General features: G+C 42.7%; 1 protein-coding gene across 9 annotated transcripts in view; it reads right to left on the reverse strand.

Moving 5' to 3' along the window:
* Positions 1-20,925, reverse strand: part of POC1A (POC1 centriolar protein A) — a 44,974-nt gene extending 24,049 nt beyond the window's left edge. For 2 of the 9 annotated variants that reach the window (XM_069028060.1, XM_069028055.1), the window contains exons 1-9: positions 20,825-20,925; positions 19,482-19,636; positions 18,697-18,868; positions 17,606-17,785; positions 16,414-16,521; positions 15,022-15,137; positions 10,661-10,794; positions 2,733-2,801; positions 1,394-1,492 (exon numbers count right to left, since the gene is read on the reverse strand). In XM_069028060.1, the coding sequence (XP_068884161.1) occupies positions 1,394-1,492; positions 2,733-2,801; positions 10,661-10,794; positions 15,022-15,137; positions 16,414-16,521; positions 17,606-17,785; positions 18,697-18,868; positions 19,482-19,596 (993 nt within the window). In that variant the 5' untranslated portion in view covers positions 19,597-19,636; positions 20,825-20,925. Of the gene's footprint in view, positions 1-1,393; positions 1,493-2,732; positions 2,802-10,660; positions 10,795-15,021; positions 15,138-16,413; positions 16,522-17,605; positions 17,786-18,696; positions 18,869-19,095; positions 19,153-19,481; positions 19,637-20,060; positions 20,080-20,824 lie in introns of those variants that run through there. The other 7 variants (XM_069028057.1, XM_069028056.1, XM_069028053.1 and 4 more) reach the window with 7 other exon arrangements.
* Positions 20,926-21,340: the final 415 nt, after the last annotated feature.

Genomic DNA, 21,340 nt, shown 5'->3' on the forward strand with positions numbered 1-21,340 from the left:
CACTGTGCCATATTTTAAATTAAAGCAGATAGAGTTCAAAGCTAGACCAGTTCAACAGGCTAATAAACAAAGAGGTCATTGGACTGATCGTTTCATAGCCTGCATAACTTTAGAGTTAGAACACAGGAGGGGAGGAAAAGGAAGAAGTCAAATTTAGCCAAAACCAGCCAAGGATCAATAAACACTTTCACCTCCTCCTTCCTTATGTGACTGCTTCCTCCCATGCTCTCCCACTAACCCAGCACTAACCAACCTCTGGTTTTGTTTGCTTTCTTTACACAGCACTCCACATAGGGCATCAGGCTTAGAGCTGCAGACTCAAATCCTGTCCATCCCAAAACATTACGGCTATTCCAATATCTCCAGCAATGGACTGAAGTCATATGAAATAAAAACGCCACTGTATTTGAGAGATAACATAACGTCAGTACCCCAGAAAAGAGCTAAACTGATATGGTCAAAGACTGCCTCAGAGCAAGAGATGTTGGCTAAAAGTTTACCCTTCAGCTGGGGTAATGCCACTTATGCACAGACCCCACAGTTCACAAGGAGCCTTTCAGCTTACAGCTCATGCTGAACAAGATTAACCAAAAACCAGCTATGGTAATAACATACAGCAGAATCCTGTTAAGTATACCCAAATGTATCAAAAAATATCCAGAGACTGACAAGACAAAACAAAGATGTTTCAATGAATCATCACAAAAATTACAGCTTGTACAGGCAGTAGCTTTAAAGGGTCACTTTTGTAACAGCAAACATCAGTTCCACTTAGATCAGTGCATCACTGAATTACTCAGTTGCTGGATTTATCCTCAGGTACAGTCAGAACTCAGAGGTCTCAACACATGATTCAGGGAACAGATATGAACTAATGTCTCCAGGTATTTAGGAAAGAAGCTCCAGTACAATATGTCACCTATTTGTCATGTGTGACATCTACACACAGAAATATTTTTTTGTCTTTGCTGACTGTCAGTGAAAAGGTATCGTGAATTCTATTTTCAGGACTGACACTAGCCTGAAGGATTCATATCAGCTAGCAAAGCCAACTTCAGTTGTTGCTCTTTTTTTTTCAACATCTGCTTTTTTTTGTGAGCTATCATTCATGTCATTATGAACCACACATTGTTATACAGGGGTTGTTACTAAAAAACCACATCTATACATGCACTAAGTTTATCTTCCTTTTAAGATCATTATATATCATTACCCTATGAAGTAAGTACAGTTAAACAAAAACAAGTAATACAAGGTTAGTTAAAAAACAGGTACCTTGCAGCTCAAATAAATAGCAGGGAAAGATTCAGTTCAACCACCTGAGTCACACACTCTCAAGCTGCACAAAGTGTACTGAAAAGGAACTCTCCACAATTACTGATCTCTGACCTACCCCAGTGCCATGGGTCACATCCACACTGCTGCCATATTTCTGGGGTTTCACTACATCACCATAATCAGCTGCATCAAAGTTAGTCTTCCACACCATCACCTGCAGAAGAAAGTTAACTCCATTAAAATTTTCTATCTAAGTTTGCTTATAGGTCAATTTTTTTAACCCTTCAGAGAAAAGTCAGCAGATCCACACAAAGTTTCCCTAGAAGAGCTTTGCCATTGATTAAATTGAGGATGTTGTCTGTAAATCTGCTACTGAATATAGACCCAGCTCAACTGAGTTCTCAATGGGTAAGTGACCTCTTTCAACATTCTTTGGATCAAGAACGTCATTAAACTAGAATGACCAAGAGAACTTCAAAGCAACACAAAGAATACACCATTAAACCACAAATATTTTAAAATACCATGCTCAGCATTATGACATTTATCAGTCATGCTCCAACCAACCAGTCACTCATTTATCATGAGACTCATTCAGAGGAAAAGGAGAGTTAGTACTAAGACCAGCATTAGAGATCCCACCTATAGGCCTCTGCTCTGCATAACACAGTACTGATTTCAGAAAAGAGGCCTCTAACACATAAATCACTTCAACATATCAAGAGGAAATCTAGGGATTAAACCCCTTAGCAGTGAATCTACAAGTCTAAAAAAGTAAAGAGCAATCAATCAACGATTTCAGAGGTCTAAAAGACACCCAAGAAAAAAAACAGTTCATTTGGTTATCAAAAAGAGCATTCATTTTTCATTTACAAATTTTCATCACTGCTTTGCATGAAATAAAAGCAATTTTCTTTCACAGTTGCATGGTTAACCAACAAGGCCATTCCATTGTGCAACAAGGAAAAAAGTGATGTTCTTAGTGAATAGACAAATCTGTCTCTTCACAGCTAGCAAAGGTGCTGTTAAAGATGGGCATTGCCACCTGGTCCAACCTGGGGATTAAGAGCAATGCAACACAGCTCATTGAGGACTGATGACAGAAAAGTGGATTCTTACTCAGACCACTGCTTTGGGCTGAAGTCTGTCAGTGTCTTCAGCAGGGCAACTCACACTGTGTTAAAACCAGGACATATTTGCAGCATGAGCTTGTGCAACGGGCCTGTTTGCAGTTTGGTAATTGAGTGTGGGCTTCTTGGAAGGCTACATGTCTTAAATTACCACCAAAAAATTGGGTTTCACCTCCAGAGATGTTAACACAACAGCAAGTCACTTCAGCATGGTCCAGACATACAGGGTACACTTTTGCTTTTCCCATTGACAGCAGAGAACAAAAAGCAGCAGCTTTTAAAGAAATGTGAATCTGGATTATAACTTAGAAAGGAATCAGATACCTGTTCATCAGAACCTCCAGAAGCAAAGAAGTCTCCATCTCTTGAAAACGCTACACAGGTAGCTGGTCCCTGCAAACACATTTAAAAGGTAGGTTTAAAAAAAGATAAAAGGAAACAAAGTTTTACAAAGTTCCATTCATTACAGGTATTTATCATTTGACACCAGCAATCTAAAGGCAAAATTTGGAAAGCTCTTACCTGTCAGGTAAATGGGCCATAATTAACATGCTAAGCTTGTGGCACTTACCATTTCCCACGCTTTTGAGTGTTTAAGACACCCACTTTTCAGTATCCATGGCACAGACAGGAACAAACCGATTTTTACAGCACCAGGCTTTTTCTTGTTCCCCTCAAACATTCCCTCTTCACTATAGAATTAGAAATTTCTAAAACTCCTGTTCACTTATTAAAAGTGTTGAAATAATGAGGTTTTTTTATAGTAGGCTGGCTTAAACTGCTTTTCTCTTACTAGTCTGATAAGAGAGATGCCAGAGTTAATGCATCCATGATCACCTCTGCACAGCACTTGCCTTTTGAAGAAGCCTCATGCTTAAAACAGTCAGTTCTGAGAGACTTTAAATGTTTCTGAGTGCTACAGGACACCTTCCACACCACACATCTACTTCAGTGTGTTTTCAACCTTCCTGCAAGCACACAGGAGGATGCACATGGGAAGGCTGAGGCAGGCACTCCAAGCTGGAACTAAATAGAGATGAGGAATTGTTATGTGTGTTCGAGCCCAGGCGCAACAGACGAACTGTTCTGCTCAGAGTAAACAGCTGAGCACCCAGATCGTGGAGTTTTGTGTCAGCTGCTGAACACATTCCTCTGCAGACTGTTCACCAACACGGACAGAGGTCAGAATGAGAACTTCCAGAAACTGCCTATGGAGCTGACAGGCTGGGGAGGGTTGGGAGGAAACACCAAAATCAAACACCAAAAACTCAACCAGAAAAGCCACAACCACCACCAAAAAACTCCACCACATGACCATACACCTCCTGACAGAAGCAGTTACCCTCTTTCAAATAAGATCATGTATCTCAGAAGGCAGTTAAAAAGCTTCTCCTCACCCTGTATCAAGTTGGAAGGAGACACAATTCTGAGTCCACATCTTCCCAATGGACATCACATAGAAACCTCACATCCTTTCTTTGCCTCCTTCATAAAAGTGAACTCAACATAATAAATCCTGAAGATAGACAAATACCCAAAGATTGCATCTGAGATAAGCACCCAGCTCTCACTGCAACCTGTGCCCCAAAGTCCTGTGGGCTTCCAACATGCTGGCACAAGGTTATGCCAGCAAAACCAGAGCCTTGCTGTGCTCACTCCCAGTGTGAAGAGTTTTAACATCCTTAAAACACATTAAGGTATTTCCATATTATCATTTCACATGCAGTGATTTCAAAATGTTTTGAGGCCTTCTCATAGCAACACCTCACTAGAGGGAACTTGCCAGGAATGATCCAGTAGCAGCAATTCCGAAGCGCACGCGCAGTCACTGGTGTGACTAAGCTCGTTCACCTGACACAGCAAGAACTAGGGTAGATATTTCAGACCAAAGACACTGCCATCAATCAGCTGCGACAAAGTGTGCCTCTGCCTTTATTCCCACCCACCTACCCCGGTGTTCAGCTCTCTAATCACATGTCAGGAGTGGAGGCTCTAAAAAAAATGCAAAAGCAAAAGACAAATAAGCAGTAAGGAAAGGGCAGAAACAACTCCACAGCCAGAAAACTGCAGTGGTGAATATTGCTCCAAGATAACAGAGGTGAGCATACAGAAGCTGCTCTTGGACTATAATAAACCAGTCAGAGGTAGGAAGGCAGAAAAAATATTAAGACAAAGTGTTCAGGAAAAAGCACAAGTAGGGAACACTGGAAAGGAGCGGTGTTTCCTAAAAATATTTTTATCAGTGTAAATATTTCAGTGTATTTAGACAAAATCTAGTGCAACACAAATCACATCAAAACAGGCAATGAACTGACTCCAAAGTCATGGCATTCTGAAGGGAAAAAAAGTTCAACAGAACATATTCTTCCTGAAATAGAAAATTATATCAAAGACCAAAAGTGCCTTTATAAATTGAAAGAAAGGGAACAAACAAGTCTACGGACGCAACATCCTCTACAGATTGTTGACATAAATTAAGTGAAAAGTACTCTTGCTACATACACTTACAGAACTCTTCCAAGAAACAACAGGTTTGCTGTAGCAACATACAAATAAGAGTTTGCCAAATACCCCTGCAATTTAATATTAACACACCAAACGAAAATAAAAAGCTACACTTGCCAGTTATTAGACACAGCCTAACTTCCATTTGTTCCAGGTAAGCACAGCAGAAATCCAACAGATTTCAGATGAAGTTCTGGATAACAGGCATGAGACTGGAGACTGAAGAATTCAGATTTTCATTTTCCCCCCTCTTTTAACTTACTGCTTGCATTAAAAGTATCAAAAAGTAGCAGTTGCATATTCATCTACAGAAGTGGCAGAGCAAATTTTAAGCTTATTTCCCACATAACTAGAACTTGTGGGATGCAGCAACCTTCTATGAGATCACTCAGCTCCTCTTTCTGTAGCAGGATCAAATAGCCTTCTGTTAGTATTTCCTGGAGGTTCAGAATTTCCAGTCTGCACCCCTATTGTCCAGGGTGTTTCACACAAGCTGCTAGCACCAATCCCCAAACTCCTGCAGCTTCTTGCCTTAGACTAAACAGTAAGCTGCAGGAAGAAGGGGTTGGGCAATGACATACACCAAGTTAGTGGTAAGAAACATTTCTATTTAATCCTCAGCAGGTCAACATGAGGACTGTCAAGTTTTTGTGAGCATCCAGTAGAGTTTGAAATTTTAACAGCAGCTTAGGTGACACTGGGAGAGCTGCAGAAGTTTTGAAGAAAAGTGCAGAAGAAAGCAAGAAGTCATCCACTGAAATTGTTGAGTGAGAAGAACATGGTCACTAATCAATATTCAGCTCATCTTCAAGAGTACCAGGCAAGGTAGAAGCAAGTCCCAGAGAACCTTGAAAAGGACAAATAGCTCAAACACTGGATGGAGCAAAGCAACCAGAAAGAAAAAGGAACCCATACAGAAGGAATGATAACAGCATCAAACCTCATTGTTTGCAGCAGCATTCCCAGTGAACAAGATTCAGTCAAGGCCAGATATGCATGGCATGGCAGCTGAAACACCAGGTAACAGCCCATTTCTAGCTGTGTATGTAGGTGAGAAAGGTGAGACCCAGCACACTACATAATTTATGTGCAGAGATAGAAATTACACCTTCTCCCTATTTTCCCACTTCCTACAAAGGAGGTTTGTGACCGTGAGGCCTCTATTGCCCTAGCATTTCACAGCTTGATCAGCTTACACAAAACATTATGTTTGGCCTTCAAAATAGATGTTCAAACTATTCTGAATGACTTGAATGCATTAAGTGCCAAGAGAGGCGGGATCTGAAGCCAGGACACAGATTACACCACCAAGTGACTGGCAGGATGCTAATAGCACCAGTAACAACTGACACAGGGGTGACATAAGACAACAGGAATAGCATCCCTGAACACAAAGCTTTCAAGGGTAGAGCTAAAAATAGATGTCTCTGAAAGAAACACTTAAGAGAAAGGCCAAGAGTTTAGTCTGGAGAAATATAACTGGAGCCCAGAATGACACCTGCACACAGGCAGCAGGTGAATGTGTACCATGCATAAATAATGAGTGGACAATCACAGAGAAATCCTTCTTGAACACCCTTTCCTTCTCCCAGACCTGCTGGGGACAGAAGTCACATCACTTCAACAACAATGGGGCCAACACCAACAGGCAAGTCAAGAGAGGCCAGACTTTCAGGCTTCAGCTAGGAACAGAGCTAACATTTTGGCTTCAGCATAACAGAAGAAACAAGAGCCAGGTTGGAGAAGGTCCAGGAATAAACCAGAGAAGAGTAGTTTAATGATGCACTGTCTGCACTATGAAAGGAGAGGCAGTGTAGAAGGAAGCTGGAGAGACAAGTGGGGTCAAGGATGCCAGTAGATTTTTATTCTTTTTGTTTCAGTCCTGCAAGAAACTAATGCATAGTAGAGAAAAGCCACGTAAGAAAGAAAGGGAAATGCTAAGAGCTGGAAGAAGGCATATCTAGAGGATGCAAATAGTTGAATTAAAGGAGAGCTTCCTCTTCCACTGCCACAAAAGGAGATGTAGAAGTGGGAGCCAGTACATTCAGCCAAACCCTCCAGGAACAGACTAACTAGTGCAAAGAGAAACAGGAGACATGAGAGGAGACAAGGCCTGAGAAGCAAATCCAGCAGCAACCAGTACACTGGGATCCCAGCCCTGGCATCATCACCAGTTCTAGGCATGAAAGAACTAATAACAAACAGAGCAGTCATTGCCACTGTTGACAGTGCTTTCAGCTCTTCATGCATGGGAGAAGAGGGCAAGTCACATAGGAAAGGGAAAAGGGAAGGGAACCAAGGAGAAAAGCACAGGGAACAGAGGTGGCAATGACAACAGAGATGTTTTCAGGTGGAATACCTCTGACAAGAAGTCACAAAGATTCTCAGTCCACTGGGATTTGAAAAATTCCCGAGCAAGACTGCCATGCTTGCATCCTCCTTCACAAGGGAGTAAGGGCTACAACTAACATAAGGAAAGTTTACACTGGCATCTTACAGCTGAATCATCAGCAGCTTTAACTCCTGAAAGCTTCAGTCTATAAAAATACAAGGCAAAGCCAGAGAACTCCTATTTCCTTTCAAGACTCAGAAATGCTAGCCTAAAGTCAGTTGCTTATTGTTTGCAACACACATTTCTTTCTTTTTTAACTTCTGTGTAGCCCTGAGATGTCCTCACACTCTTCAAAGAGGACCAGGCCTGCACAGATGTTTAATCCCACCTAGGCAGAGCTGGCAGCTGACAGTAAAGGAGCACATTTGTTTCCTGTGCACCTGCTCAGGAGACCTCACTCATTAGTCAGTGAGCAAAGCAGGGAGCATTAATGTTGCCCAGGTAGGTAGAATGTAGCTACTACATAGTTCAAGTCAAGGTTGCTTCAAGACTTGTAACTTTGCATTTTCTGTCTTCCTACTCATGAACACAACCATGAGATGTTTTCTAAATATTTACTGAGAACTTCATTCCACTGAGGAAGTCAGTCTGGAAATGCTCTAAACCACTCCAAAGGGCAGACAAGCACCATGTACATACCTGCTCTCCTCTAGCAACTCTGGGGGTGGCTTAGGGGCCTCAAAACATTCTGTTCTTCAACAGTGATTCAGTACTAGAGGTGGATTTACATACCAAGCCAGTGTCTCATGTGTATGGAATTAGATAAGAGCACTTCACAGCTTGAAGCACTCCAGAACCAAAATATGCAGCACAATACAGAATGATATTTTGCAGCTGCAAGATGTCAGCTCCAAGCTGCAAACTTCTGTCTCTAATGATCCTTCTGCTACAAGGGGCCAGCTACATTTCAATTAAAGACAGCAATGTAAACTTGGCCAACCTCCCCATGTAAACTACAGCTAATCAGCTGCTAACAAATTCCTGGCACTCCAGCAGTTGCGTCAAAGTATGCCTAAAGGACCTTAAGGTTTTTTTTCCTTCAAGTGTCCACTTGCATGCAGCCTTCCCAGAACAATGTAACAGTAGCCAGCTGTCAAAGTAGGAACAAAGTGTCAAACCAGAATGTTCAACCACACGAAGTCAGAGCTCAAGAACATCTTCAGAACAGGCTGTCCATCTGGTGACTAATCTGCAACACTCACTTAAAAAGGAAAATCTACTTAATGACCAAAAAAGTCTACACCACTTTGTTTTTAGCCACTTGGGGATACTGGCACAAATCACAGTGATAACAGAGGGGACAAAAAAGTCCCTTGATATTAAGTAGCCTGGATTTATCTATGAGCAAAACAAGCTGGAGAAGCAGCCAGTGCAGGAATCCACCCCAGTGGATCCACCCCTGGTGACAGCAGAGTCTGCAGCCACTGACAGTTGCTTACTGTGAATGAAGCGCAGGTTGCCTGATGCTTTGAGTAGAAAAGCAAGGTAACTGTTCAATCAGTTGGTAAAAGAACCAACCCACAACAATACAGCACATGCCAGAGGGAATGCCAGGCAGGGCTATGCCAGGACTGGTTCCACAGCTATCTCACTGCAATCCCTTAAGGACAACCAGAAAGCTCTACCAGCTGCTCCAATACTTGCACTTGTTTCCAAACTGAAGGAGCTGTAAATGCCACAGAAGCAGCTACTCTTCAGATGTGCCAGTGGCAAAGCTTTTCCAAGGCCAGTTAGATGCCCAGGAGAAAGAGGCAGACACTGTTTTACTGATCTGAAGGAGCAGGGAGGAAAAACAGGCAGCTTTAATTCTGCTTTTGAATAGATGATCCACAAACTGTTCTGTCAAAGCCTCAAGTTAAGTACAGCATTACCCTAAAGGGACTTTCTGTTGCTAATTCTGAAGATCTCCATCACCATAATCAGTTTTGGACTCTCATTCAATGCTAAACTTTTTTTGTGCTACTGCAGTCACTGAGGCACAGCTAGCAGCTCAGATAGGAGAAAAACGGAAAGCAGGTTCAGCCTTCTGCTGAACCATAACCAGGCACATCCCTTCCTGAGGGAAGGGGGAAAAGTGTAAAGATTGCCCATTCTTCCAACACCCTTTTCCAGGAAGCTACTTCCCAAGAACTCACTGGGCAGATTAACACAACAGACAAATATGACAAGATTAAGGCAACAGAAGCTTTGCAGCCCGTATCTGATAGGAGTATCCACTTAGTCCAGTTTTCCAAGTAAGAAAAGTTTTATACAGCTGAGGCTGACATGTTAGGTTAACCAGCATTTGTTATCTCCTCCCTATTCTTTTAGCAGTTGAACCCTTTGGTCAGTTTTAATCAAAGCTCTACTTCATGGAAGATTTAAGCACGAGGTTTTCCTATGTTTTCCATTAATATTACAAAAAAAGAAAATTTTATTAATATATAGCAAAAGAGAAGTTACAGAAGAAACTTGACCTTTTTAGAAATCAAACAAGGCAGTCACTAAACAAAGCCACAAGAAGCCAGAATTATCAGTTTTACAGCTTACACAGATACCATTATTGCCCACAACCATCCCCACCATCTCCAAAAGCTTAAGGCTGTGGTTTTCCCCTGACAGTTTTTATGCTTTAAAACTCAGCCCCCACTTTAAAAGAGACACAAGTGGGTTAAGAATTTCTGTTCTCTTTGTCCCTTAAGAAAGGGAACCCTTAAGGCAGGCCTGCTTTTTCACACCCCACTCTGCACGGACAATGAAATTAGTCTATTTATCTTCATTTAAGATTTAGAAAGAGAGCTCCAAGCATTCATAAAATTAACCTTACAAGCAACACATCCAGCAGCATAATACTAATAGGCCAATCAGTTAAACTTAACCAACCATTTGTCACCATCAATTTTATGATTCAGTCCATTAACAAGATGTTCCCAAATGAAATCCCAAAATAGATTTCCTCTATTTTATTGCTACTGTTCTTGAATCTCCTGCCAGGTGAACAGCATTTATCTTCAAAACACCTATGTCAGGGGGCCAAGTGTTATTTGCAGCTCTCTAGAGAGGGAGGGAGACAGAGCTGCACTAGAGAGTTGCTGACAAGGTCAGTCAGAGCCTAGGGTGCTGCTCTGAGTTTCTTCTGTCTTAGACTACTCGATATTGGAGCTCACTTTTAGTCTTGCTTTCTCATTCTCTCCATTGCTGCCTTACCTCCTTCCCTTCAAAACAGTGATGAACTCAAAAATTAGCATTATAATCATAATTTTACACAAGGAAGTTTTCAAGCAATTTTTGGCGCTGAAGAATGAAAGCCTCGAGCACGGATTTGCTCAGTTTATTATGAGTTTGTACATTACTCTAAAAAAAGGCTTTGCCTCACCTGGTGACCATGCAGAGTATAGAGGAGTCTTCCTTCTAGCAAGTCCAGAATCTTAAGAGTTGAATCATTGGAAGCAGTAACCAGATAGTTTCCAGAGGGGTGAAAGGAAAGACTGTTGACCACAGAGCTGTGCACTAAGGATGGAAAAAAAAAGTATAATAGTCACCAAGAGCAGTGTACATAAGCCCAAGGCAAAAGTATAAAATAAAGCACAAGCACATTCCAATTTTCTGTTATAAAATTTAACAGGAAAATTATCATGGGGGAAACATTCCACAAAAGCTCTTCAAAGCACTAGAGAACAATAACAGTAACTCAATTCTTGTAAAAATAGGCACTACTTTACTGAAAGGAAAAAGGAAGCTTTGCCAATTACTCTGGGAGATTTAACACTACAAAAGCTTCCAGTATAGCCCCAAAATGTACTGTATGTGCAAGTGAACTACAGGATTCTGGGAAAGTGCTGGACATTGATACACTTTACTACTGTGGAGCTGCTGGTCTCACTCCCAAGTCATTCTAGATTAAAATTTGTATGTTAGGACACTGAGAAGACTGAAATTACAGTGGAAGAGACTCAGAATTGACATTGCACAGCTTCTTTTGGTTTACTCTCTGACTCTAGCCAAGACTGGGCTTAAGAGAAACTAGGAAATAAGAGCAACTTGAAAATGGTCCAGTATAAGCATTATTTCCTCAGACATCCTATTTGTCTCACCAAACATTTAAAGCAAATATAAATAGACCAACTATCGAGTGTGAACTTGCAATAAAGCCATTTTCCCCGCATGAAGATGAAGCCCAAGATATATTTTGAAAAAAGCTGAAGAAAACGTTCTAGGAAAAAAGTCAAACTTCATTGAAGTTCACTGTAACATTAAACATTTAATACATGACTTTTTTCCCTCCCCGAACTTTTACAAAACAGGCTATTGAACATATTTATTTATGAGAACACGCAGTACTTCACATATGCCCAGCTTTCTGAGCGTATGTGACATTACAGAATATTAATATTATGCCTGAGGAGGGATTTAACCATCCAATTATTCTTAATTATACTATATGCCCTCCAAATGTTCTGGTATCTCAAATCTACTACTTCTGACACATCACACCCAACTAAATTTATGTTCTGTTGAGAATCTACTGTGCATTTTAAATCCATACTGCATGTTAAAAAAAACCCTTAAAATACCATTTAAAATACATTAGAACCAAATATTATTTTTTCCATATGTAGATTTGAGGCAGATAGCTGAAATAACCTTGCTCAATTGTAAAACAGAATACCTCTACTTTTGAAACTTTCAGGAACATTAAATACCTCAGCTAAGTTCTGAAAACGACTCCTCTTGACTCAAACTATTAAAAAACACAGAAGAAAGCCTTAACACAGCTAACTTATATTCTTGTTGGTGAATACTGCCTCTATCACACAGCTAGATGTTCCTCTACACCCAGCCCCGTATTATACTATGTATTAAAGTAGAAAAAAGTCTCTGTGGAGCTCTTTCTTATGGAAGAGTGATAAATCTCCTTCTCCCTTGAAAATCTTATTCTGAGTGATCTGTAATATTCCTCACCCCCATAGTGTCTATATTCAGATAAATGCAAATGTATCTTGTCAACTAAGGAAAGTCCTGAAAGGAATCACATCAGAAATAGACAAGGTTAGTAATATACCACATCTTGCAAGTTCCAGGCCATAAATAAGGTACTTCCAGCTTCACAAAACAACCTTTCCATAATGGAAAAAAATCACACAGACTGTAGCTGCGTAAGCAGTCACAGCTTCTGTGCCCAAGGACTTCTTGGCTCTTGTAAACTCAGAGAAAAGTTCATCTCTACTGCCAAAGCAGCTCATACCTCCCACAAGACCATTCATAACACCTCTCCAGAAAACATGCCAACACATCCTGCCACCTCACTTGATTTCATGTTGTAAACAATAAATCCAGTGCAGCACAAGGTGGCATCTCCCAGTGACTTGTTGGTACAAGGCCATGCTTCTGCCAGCCAAGCCCTAGCAAAAGAAGAGCCTGTTAAGGGACTTATACTGGGGTTAATATCTAAAATTGAGTCCTCTCAGCCTGCACAGAACTGTTCCAAGCCTCACAACACTTTTTTTATGTAATTACAAACCTTAGTAACCACCAGTGAGAAAATAAATTAGGATGGACTTGACACAGCCACAGTCTCTACTGAACAGATAACCACCATCAGCCCCATCCAAACTGGATGAAAGTACCAACTATTCTTTTTAAACAGGAATTAAAAAAAACAGGTTAGAGCTGTTTTCAAAGACCTGCTACAGAGGTGTCCCACACAAAACTTTGCACAGGGAAAAAATGTCAGGCAATAAACATTGGCCATTTTTGTAGGGGCTGTACAAAATCTGCTGTACAAAAGAGTCAGTGCCAAGCAGAGGACCAAATAAAGCATCTGTGTGTTCTCCTGTACAGTAAACGTGACGAGAGCAGACTTTGCTTGGCTCAAAGAAAAACACACCATACAAAAGGTTTTGCAGCTTGCTCTCTATTTCCAACTTTCATTTATAAATGTCACAGTTGGAACAAGTGTTGGCAACAAAAGCAACACTGCTAAAAGACTAATCGGTGCTGGAAACCAGCCCAACTTTAAGACCCAAGAGCCCAAGGCAGGGCTACTCATCTATTAACTCCTCCATGCAACTCCTTGTTTGAAATGGATTCCCTGGAAATCGGGCAGCGTCAGCACGTTCTGAAGGCACAGATGCCATCTAGTGGGACAGCACTGGCAGCCTCACAGGAGAGCCACAAAACTAAATCAGATTTAGCCAGAAGGTGTGTATAAACCCTCAGAAGGGCAGGACTTATAAACACATCTCCAAGACATGTTACAAACACATCAGCTTGTGGCCACAGGTGCATGAAGTGACTGCAAAAAGCCACCGTTGCAATCTAAGGCTTCTTCAACTATTATTACTATTTTTAGTTCAAAGTTTAATACACAGTAGCTGTTAAAAATAACACTCACCCCAGGAAATTATTGCTTCCATACCAAGGGTGTCACACTAAAACGCCATTCAGTAAGGGTGGGATACCAGGGAAATATGTCATTCCAAGACAAAAAATAAACCTGGCAGCCGAGCCTAAGCCACATTAGATTTGGACAATTTAACAGCAGTAAGTGGAAAGCAGGAAGAGGTGACTTTTGAGCCAAGTTCTACTGGAAACATGCACTGCAGATCTTGCCACCATTGAAAAGCTGATAAAGCAGGTTAAAGGACAATCTGACACTGCCCAAGTATTTAAAAACACTACTGATTTTAGCAACAAGACTTCAGGAAGGCATTTCCAAGTTTTGATATGGGCCACAAGTTAACAATACTTATTACACAAACTGCACACTCAATACTGACGAATTGGAACAACAGTCGCCAAAAAGTTTGATTTCTATTAGATTTTGTTAACTATCAGAGAACTGGGAGTGACTGTGATCCAGAAGAATCTGAAGAAGCTGACTGAAGCTGTGAGGCTGTCACAGCAGAAACGCACAATAACTGATGCTGAGGGCAGAAAGAACACACCATGCTCCAGCCCCATGTCTCTGATCTGTTTTACAGGCATGCCAGAAGCAGTTCCTCAGGGAAAGTTATAAATTAAGTTCAATAAGCTTAATAACCAACATTGGAAACAATATTTGAGAATGTATTGATTTTAAAATATCACAGCCTTAAAAACTTTTAGTAGCAAAGAAAAACCACATTTAGGCTGAAGAAACTAATGCACAGAATAGGTCAACCAATCTCAAAGAAGCTGGCAGGGATGGGAAAGCCCCCTTTTCCTATCCAGATCTACCAAACACCAGCACTAATCAGTGGGACAAGAACAGGTAATGGGAGGAGAGGCCATTTGGTATCATCAAAGCTAATTATGGAAGCTGAAAAACAGAATCCAGAAAAGGAACTATAAACACGCATCACAGTATAGAATTGCAATTGATTGATTTTGACTTCCCTTTTTTTGTTAACTTTTCCTAATTTTTTATAAAAAAACCTCACATCTTGATTTGCTGGAATACAGCTGACTCCTCCTATAGGCTTATTCAGAGGTAAAGGCTTTTTATTGCACACCACCTTCTCAAGAACAGTGAGAAATGGCATCACAGCTGAGACCCATGCCCACCTGCAACATGGGACAGCTTCAGAATTAGCTCTGGAGCTAACACAAAGCAGAGCACGACATCTGGTGAAGAAAGGCTTCTGCTGGCAGTGCCTTTTTTGAAAAGCAGCAGCTGATGGAGAAACAATCCTTGGACTTCAGAGCAATTCACACCAGTACATGGAAATGTTCAACTTCTGTAAGCTCTGAACTTGCCTTGGTAATGCTGAAGGAGTCTGTTCATCCTGACGTCCCACAGCTTCACTGTGCTGTCCGTACTCCCCGCAGCAATGCAGTTACCAGTGGGATGGAAATCCACGTGGTTCACAAACCTGTCAGTGGCAATCAAACCCAACTGCTTACGTTCAGCTCTTGCTAAAGATCAAAAAAGCCTTTTCAACCACATCATGACTCATTGAACATTAAGGAAAGGAGATAACCCGAACATTTATTTTGCTGAATTTCTCGTAAGACCTTACTTCTAACCCCAGGCAGACTGCAGGCTCCTACCTAAGCACACCATCTTCAGTAGTTCACACTGCAGGTGTAGGAGCTGTAGACACAAACCTCCTGAAATCTGATGGATCCAACTGTCACAACAACATTTTCAAGTGTTCATTTAATGTTTGCATAATATATGTCTTCTATTAAATTATTTCCAGAGTGATGTGTACAAGACTGAAAAGAGATTTTTCTTCTGTTAACTAATTTTAAGATGGAACTTAGTCAATTTGTGCCTGAAATCATACGTTGTTGCCACTTGGAAAGTAGCAAGGCTGAGGCCAAATTTCTTTCTGGACCTGAATCCAATCAATTTTTAGTTTGAACACATAACTACAATAAAAGCTTCTGAACCTTCAAGGAAAGATATCTTGTAACTCCTCACCAAACAAACTGGATAAAATAAATTATCTTTTGAGAATTCTTGTAACAAGTACTAAAAAAGCTGAGATATTTCAATAGGTTGTTTGGACAAGACACATACTTAAGGGCACTGAAAAAAATAATGTGGTCTGAATTTGTCTTAATATAATTGTATATTACCTAGAAAGAACATAACATTGCGCTAGAAATTCAGTGCACCAAGGAATTAGGGAGATTCCAGCCTCAGTTCTCTGAGGACTTGTTTTATGTTTCTGGGTAAATTATCTTTTGCTATGGCTCAACATCCCAAATTTAACACCTTTTTTTTCTGAATGCAAAGTGGGGTTTTTCAATAACCTCGTTATTTAAAAACACGAAGATGAATCAAAGCATCCAAGCGCCATTCTGTCAGTAAACTTTTGCACTTTTAATTTATGTCAACTCAGAGCAAAATAAAAGAATAAATAAGGAATGTAAGCATCTCCAAAAATAAATAAGAACAAAGAAACTGAGGCTTGATGTGCTGGACAGTTACTGAAATATAACCCTCACAGTTCTAACCTTGAGCAGTCACAGAAGCCAAGGTAATTCTGGCTTGGGCCCTCACACTGGCTACTTTTGTAAGAGGTCCTAATGGTTTTTTAATCAGTTTTAGGATTGCTAGGACAGGGACCTCTGAGCCTCACAAACCAGGTGTAAATTCCTCAGGCAACCCCACTTCAGCCATCACCACCAGGTACTTACCCCCCATGTTCACAGAAGGAGTGGATGCACTCTCTGCTGGTTTTGTCCCACAGCTTGACAGTTTTATCATCACTGGCTGACACTATCAATCGTCCATCAGGAGAGAATCTAAGGTAAGAGTTACAGCAAATAAGAAATGTCCCCACACAAAAGGAGTATGGGGTCGACTGAATTTGGCTGACTGTCAAAGCATGTTGGTAAACACACCTTGCTTTTCAAGAAGTCACAGAGGCATCAGTGAGACTGAAAATCCAATCACTAAGTTGTGGGGAAAAGAAAGCAAGCCCTAAGTACTCAAACTATCCCTAATTCCACAAGCATATGAAATAACCCTCAGCAAAGTCTTGAGTCTGGCTTAAGACCTTGTGTCCTACTTGTTTCAATTTAAGTGTACCTCGAGTTGTTACTCTGCCCCGATTCAAAACAATTCCTGCCTTTGCCACAAGAGTTCAGAGCAACACAGTTACAAGAAAACAGCTACAGCAGTCTTCACCACTGCAGTGCATTAGGAAAATATATTAAGCTCCCATCTCAAAATCTCATATACATGACAGATCCAGACCTCTCTTCAGAAGCATACACATTACAGAATCAGGACTTGAGTCCCTAACTACAGATCATCAGACATACTGGAAAAACATCCTTTCTGCTCTTCTGTGGGCATCTGTGGTGCTATCAGCCACTGCCACCACATTCCAGAACTGTAATGAACTTTTCACCTACAGAGGAACCATGGCTTTATCCTAGATACACATAAATAACTCCTCAAAACCAAACCTGAAACAGTTATCAGGAAATAACACTATTATCATGGCAGCACTTACAACATTCAGGAGGTAGCACAGGTGATCATTTTAACTAGGGGCATTACAAGTCTAAAGAAACTAAGCTGAAATAACAGTAGAAACCTCTCCTTTTTTCCTATTAGCAACTTCAAGACACGGAATTCTCCTTGCCAGGTAAAAAGCAAAACACAGAGCAGGAAAGCCTCTGTTTGACAGAGATCACTGGAGAAACACAAAGTGGGTGTAGACTATTACTCAAAGGATCTCTCTCCAGGTCAGCAATATATTTCATTCAAGAGACACACTTGAATCACCCTGAACAGAAACGTGTTGCACCAGACCATGACACTGAGCCTCTGCTTTGAGGGATAAATCCCTGTCTCTGTTTGTCAGAGAGCTGTACTCACCTGGCACAGCGAACCCAGTTGATGTGCTGACTCAGAGAGAACAGAAATTTCTGCCTGTGAACCGTCCACACTTTGACTGTTTTGTCATCAGAAGCTGTAACTAAGGACTGGCCATCGCTGGAGAAATGAACACTTCTCACAGTTGCTGTGTGAGCCTTGAACACAGTCGATTCTCCTTTGCTACACAAAAGGGAAGAGCTCTTTAAAATTGCACAACAGGGCAGCAAAGACATTCTGTACTTGAAAACACAGAGCTGCCATATGCTGAGCAGTGCTAGGAACCCCCACTTCTATGGGAACTGTATGTGATCACATCAGGATAAAAACACTGATCAACCCCAAACTTGCTCATGCTATCGAAAACACACAGCTAAAACCAGTTGTTCCAGTTCCATACTGGAGGCCAATCCAACAGGAAACAACCCATACAGGTTGTGTCCTATATAGGGGCAAAAAATGCTACTGTTAATTTGTGCAGCCAATTAAAACAATTACAAAAACATCAATATAAAAGAAGACACCGAGGTTCTGTACTGTTGCCAGGTCCTTTGCTGCAAGGCAGGCAAGGAGAGAGGTGTTTTCACAGCTCACCTGGACAGAGCCAAGCAGGCAACATCCCCCACAACTGCTCCTGTAAAGGCCCATGCTCCAGCTGGACAATTCCAATGCCATGTTACACAAGGAATAACACAACTGAATTCAGCACACCTGATGCTGTACAACTGTGAGCAAACTGCCATTAACTCAGCCAGGCAAGACAATTCAAATGTGTTAATTTTTCTTTACACATCATTTCCAAATAAATGCAAGATGCATTCTTCTGGCAAATAAACACAAGGCATATTTAGAGATCCGGAGCACGGCATATTTAGAGATCCAACAGATTTATGGAGCTCTTGGTCCAAAATCTGTCTCCAGCACGTACTGTACCACCGGGAGGTCCATATTCACAAACTGAAGAGAAGACAAAGACACAGTGGTTCTTCTTTCCCTCAGGCAGATCCCTGTCCCATAGCCAGAGAACTGCTACAAAGGAGAAATCCCAAGCCATAATTAAACACACAGAGAGGCAGAAGGGAATAGGTACTCACGCACTAGTAATCCACAAACGGACTGTTTTGTCTCTAGAGCCTGAAGCCACCAAGTGACCAGAAGGTGAGAAATGGACACACAAAACTGCATCTTTGTGGCCCACGAAGCGATAGGCTCTCATCTGAGGCTTCATACTCCAGATCATCAGGTACGAATCCATCGAGCCACTCGCTGAAATAAAAAAGGAAAAACAAAACCACACAAAACCAAACTTGCATTAGTTCTCCTCCAATTACACTAAAACTACATTTCACACTCAGTTCACCATCACAGCTTCCAGAAGTCTCAATAAATTGCCCTTGGAGCTTCACCAGTCTATCGCAAGCTGCCTATTTAATTATTTTCACGCATATAATTTCATTAGTAATTCAAACAAAACAAGGCCAGCCATGCATTACTTTGGACTGACAATTTACTTCCAAGAGTCCAGCCATGCAACAGCTGAGGAGGCAGAAGCCACACAGGTTGCAAATCTTTCACACACTCAGGAAATGAAGGTTATCTCATCACTTTCTTATTGGGAAGCAGAGGCAGGTATCAGCTGCAGCAAGTTAAATGTCACTACAAATTAAGCAGAGAAGACCAGTGAGTTGGTGACTTAAAAGCACCCAGGCTACACCTCCCTCCAACACCTCTCTCTTGTGGCAAAACACTGGTCAAAGTCAGCTCAGCAGCTCTTCACAACACATTAAAAACACAAGCTTGCAAGGAGAGTGGAGCAGTGCTCAATTTGCTGTCAGCAGGAAGCTCCAGCAGGACCTTTTGCTGTTGCAGAGCTCAGTACCTCCACTGCTCCCTCCATCTAAGGGAAAGCAGCTCTTTATCCTCTGGCTATCAAAACACAGACAATTTACCCAATTGTTTCTTATTGGGACTGAAGTCCACACTAGTGACAGCATCTCTGTGGCCTTTGAAGTGTCTCTCCAGGGATGGATCTTCCTAAAAGACAAAAATGTTCAGACACTACAGATTTAAGAACCATCTTTGCACAATAAAATAATTTTATTTCTACAGCAAGTGAACCAAGCCACATATCCACCCCACAAAAACAAGATAGAGGCAAGAACTGTTGTGCAGGCAACTGCACAACACAAAACACAGATTTCACATATACCATAAATTTTAGAAGAGGCAAATTATCCAAGCTGTTATTAGCTTGGATCTTGGGTGACTGCACAAATCCCTCACGCATTTTTATGACACACTGCTGGCACAGAGACTCTAAGCTGGCTATAGAACAGATAAGCCATGTCCATAGCACCTGAGTAGGCAGCCAAGCTCAGCTTTCGTCTGACAGCTGCTCAGGTGTAGCCAAGAGGCAACTATTTGCACAGAAGAGACAAACTGGCAAGATTTAACACACCTGTTGAAACAGGCAGGAGGAATAAGAACTGCAGCAAAATAGACTGACACACAACCCTTCCCACAGCACCTTGTTGCAAAGGCCAAAAAAAGCCTGAGGTCAGGCAAAAAGGACAAGCAAAGACCCGAGAGAACCATTACAAGAGGCTTTAACACTTGAAAACTGGCCAGAGTTCAGGCCAGGCTGATCAGCCTTCAATCCCTGCTCTCACATACACTGCCCCTGCCTCCCTGGCAATCCCCACCACAGCCTTCTCCCACTCAGGACTTGACCAGAGCCCCCTGCCCAGACAAGCACCCACCTCCAGAACAGGGCAACCCTCCCCCCTCAACACCCAGCCCTCCGCAGATCCAGAACCCCTCCAACAACCTAGAGGTGCTGCTCCCCACAAACAGAGGCCAACCCCAGCTGCAACAGCACCCCAGACCCAGGGCCACCAGCAGCATTAAGCTCCCCAAGCCCTCCTGCATGATGCCACCCCACAGCAGCACTGCATCCCCCCTAAACCCAGCACTGCCTCCCACCGCCACCCCGGCCTCAGAGCCCCCCACAGCATCGGACACATCCGGGCCGCCACCAGCCCTGCCTTCCCCTTCCACTCTTCCCCGCACCGTCACAACCCTCCCGGCTCGGACACAACGGCCCAAGGGCTGCCACCGCCGCCACCCCGGCTCAGCGGCAGTCCCCCCGGCATTCCGGGAAGCGCAGGCCCCGCAGTAGCGGTCTCACACAGGCTGCTCCGGCCCGGCCCGGCCGCCCCTCACCTGGCAGAGGGCGGCCATGACGCCCCGCGGCCGCCGTTCGGTTCCCGCGCCGCGCGCGCCCCGTAGCAACGGCCCCGCCCTGCGAGGGGCGGGCAGGGGCGGGCCGCGCCTGAGGGGCCGCCATGGCGGGCTCGGGGCGGGAGCGCCCCTCGGGGCCGTGAAACGAGTCCGTGCCGTGGGGGCTGGTTCCTCTGAGCACAGCCGGCCCCTCACAGGGGGCTCAGGACGTCCGGGAAAGCCCCCTCCGGCGCTGTTATATCAGTTATTCCGACAGGGTTGCTCCTGCTCCCTGGGCAGCCCGTTCAGTGCCCAACCACCCGACTCCTGTACCTTTGCCTCACTCCCGCTCTGGGGCTGAATGGCTCCAGAGCCTGATGGGGGCGATCCCCGCGTCTCAGCCAGGGAAACATCACAAGCCTGTGCTCTCTAGGGCTAAGAACCCGGGCTGGTCACTTCCAAGAAGTGGTTCAGCTGGTGGCAGAGCAGTTGCTTCTGCTCGGTCTGCAGGACCAAATA

This window comes from Aphelocoma coerulescens, chromosome 12 (genome assembly GCF_041296385.1).
Source record: "Aphelocoma coerulescens isolate FSJ_1873_10779 chromosome 12, UR_Acoe_1.0, whole genome shotgun sequence".
Taxonomy (NCBI): Eukaryota; Metazoa; Chordata; class Aves; order Passeriformes; family Corvidae; genus Aphelocoma; species Aphelocoma coerulescens.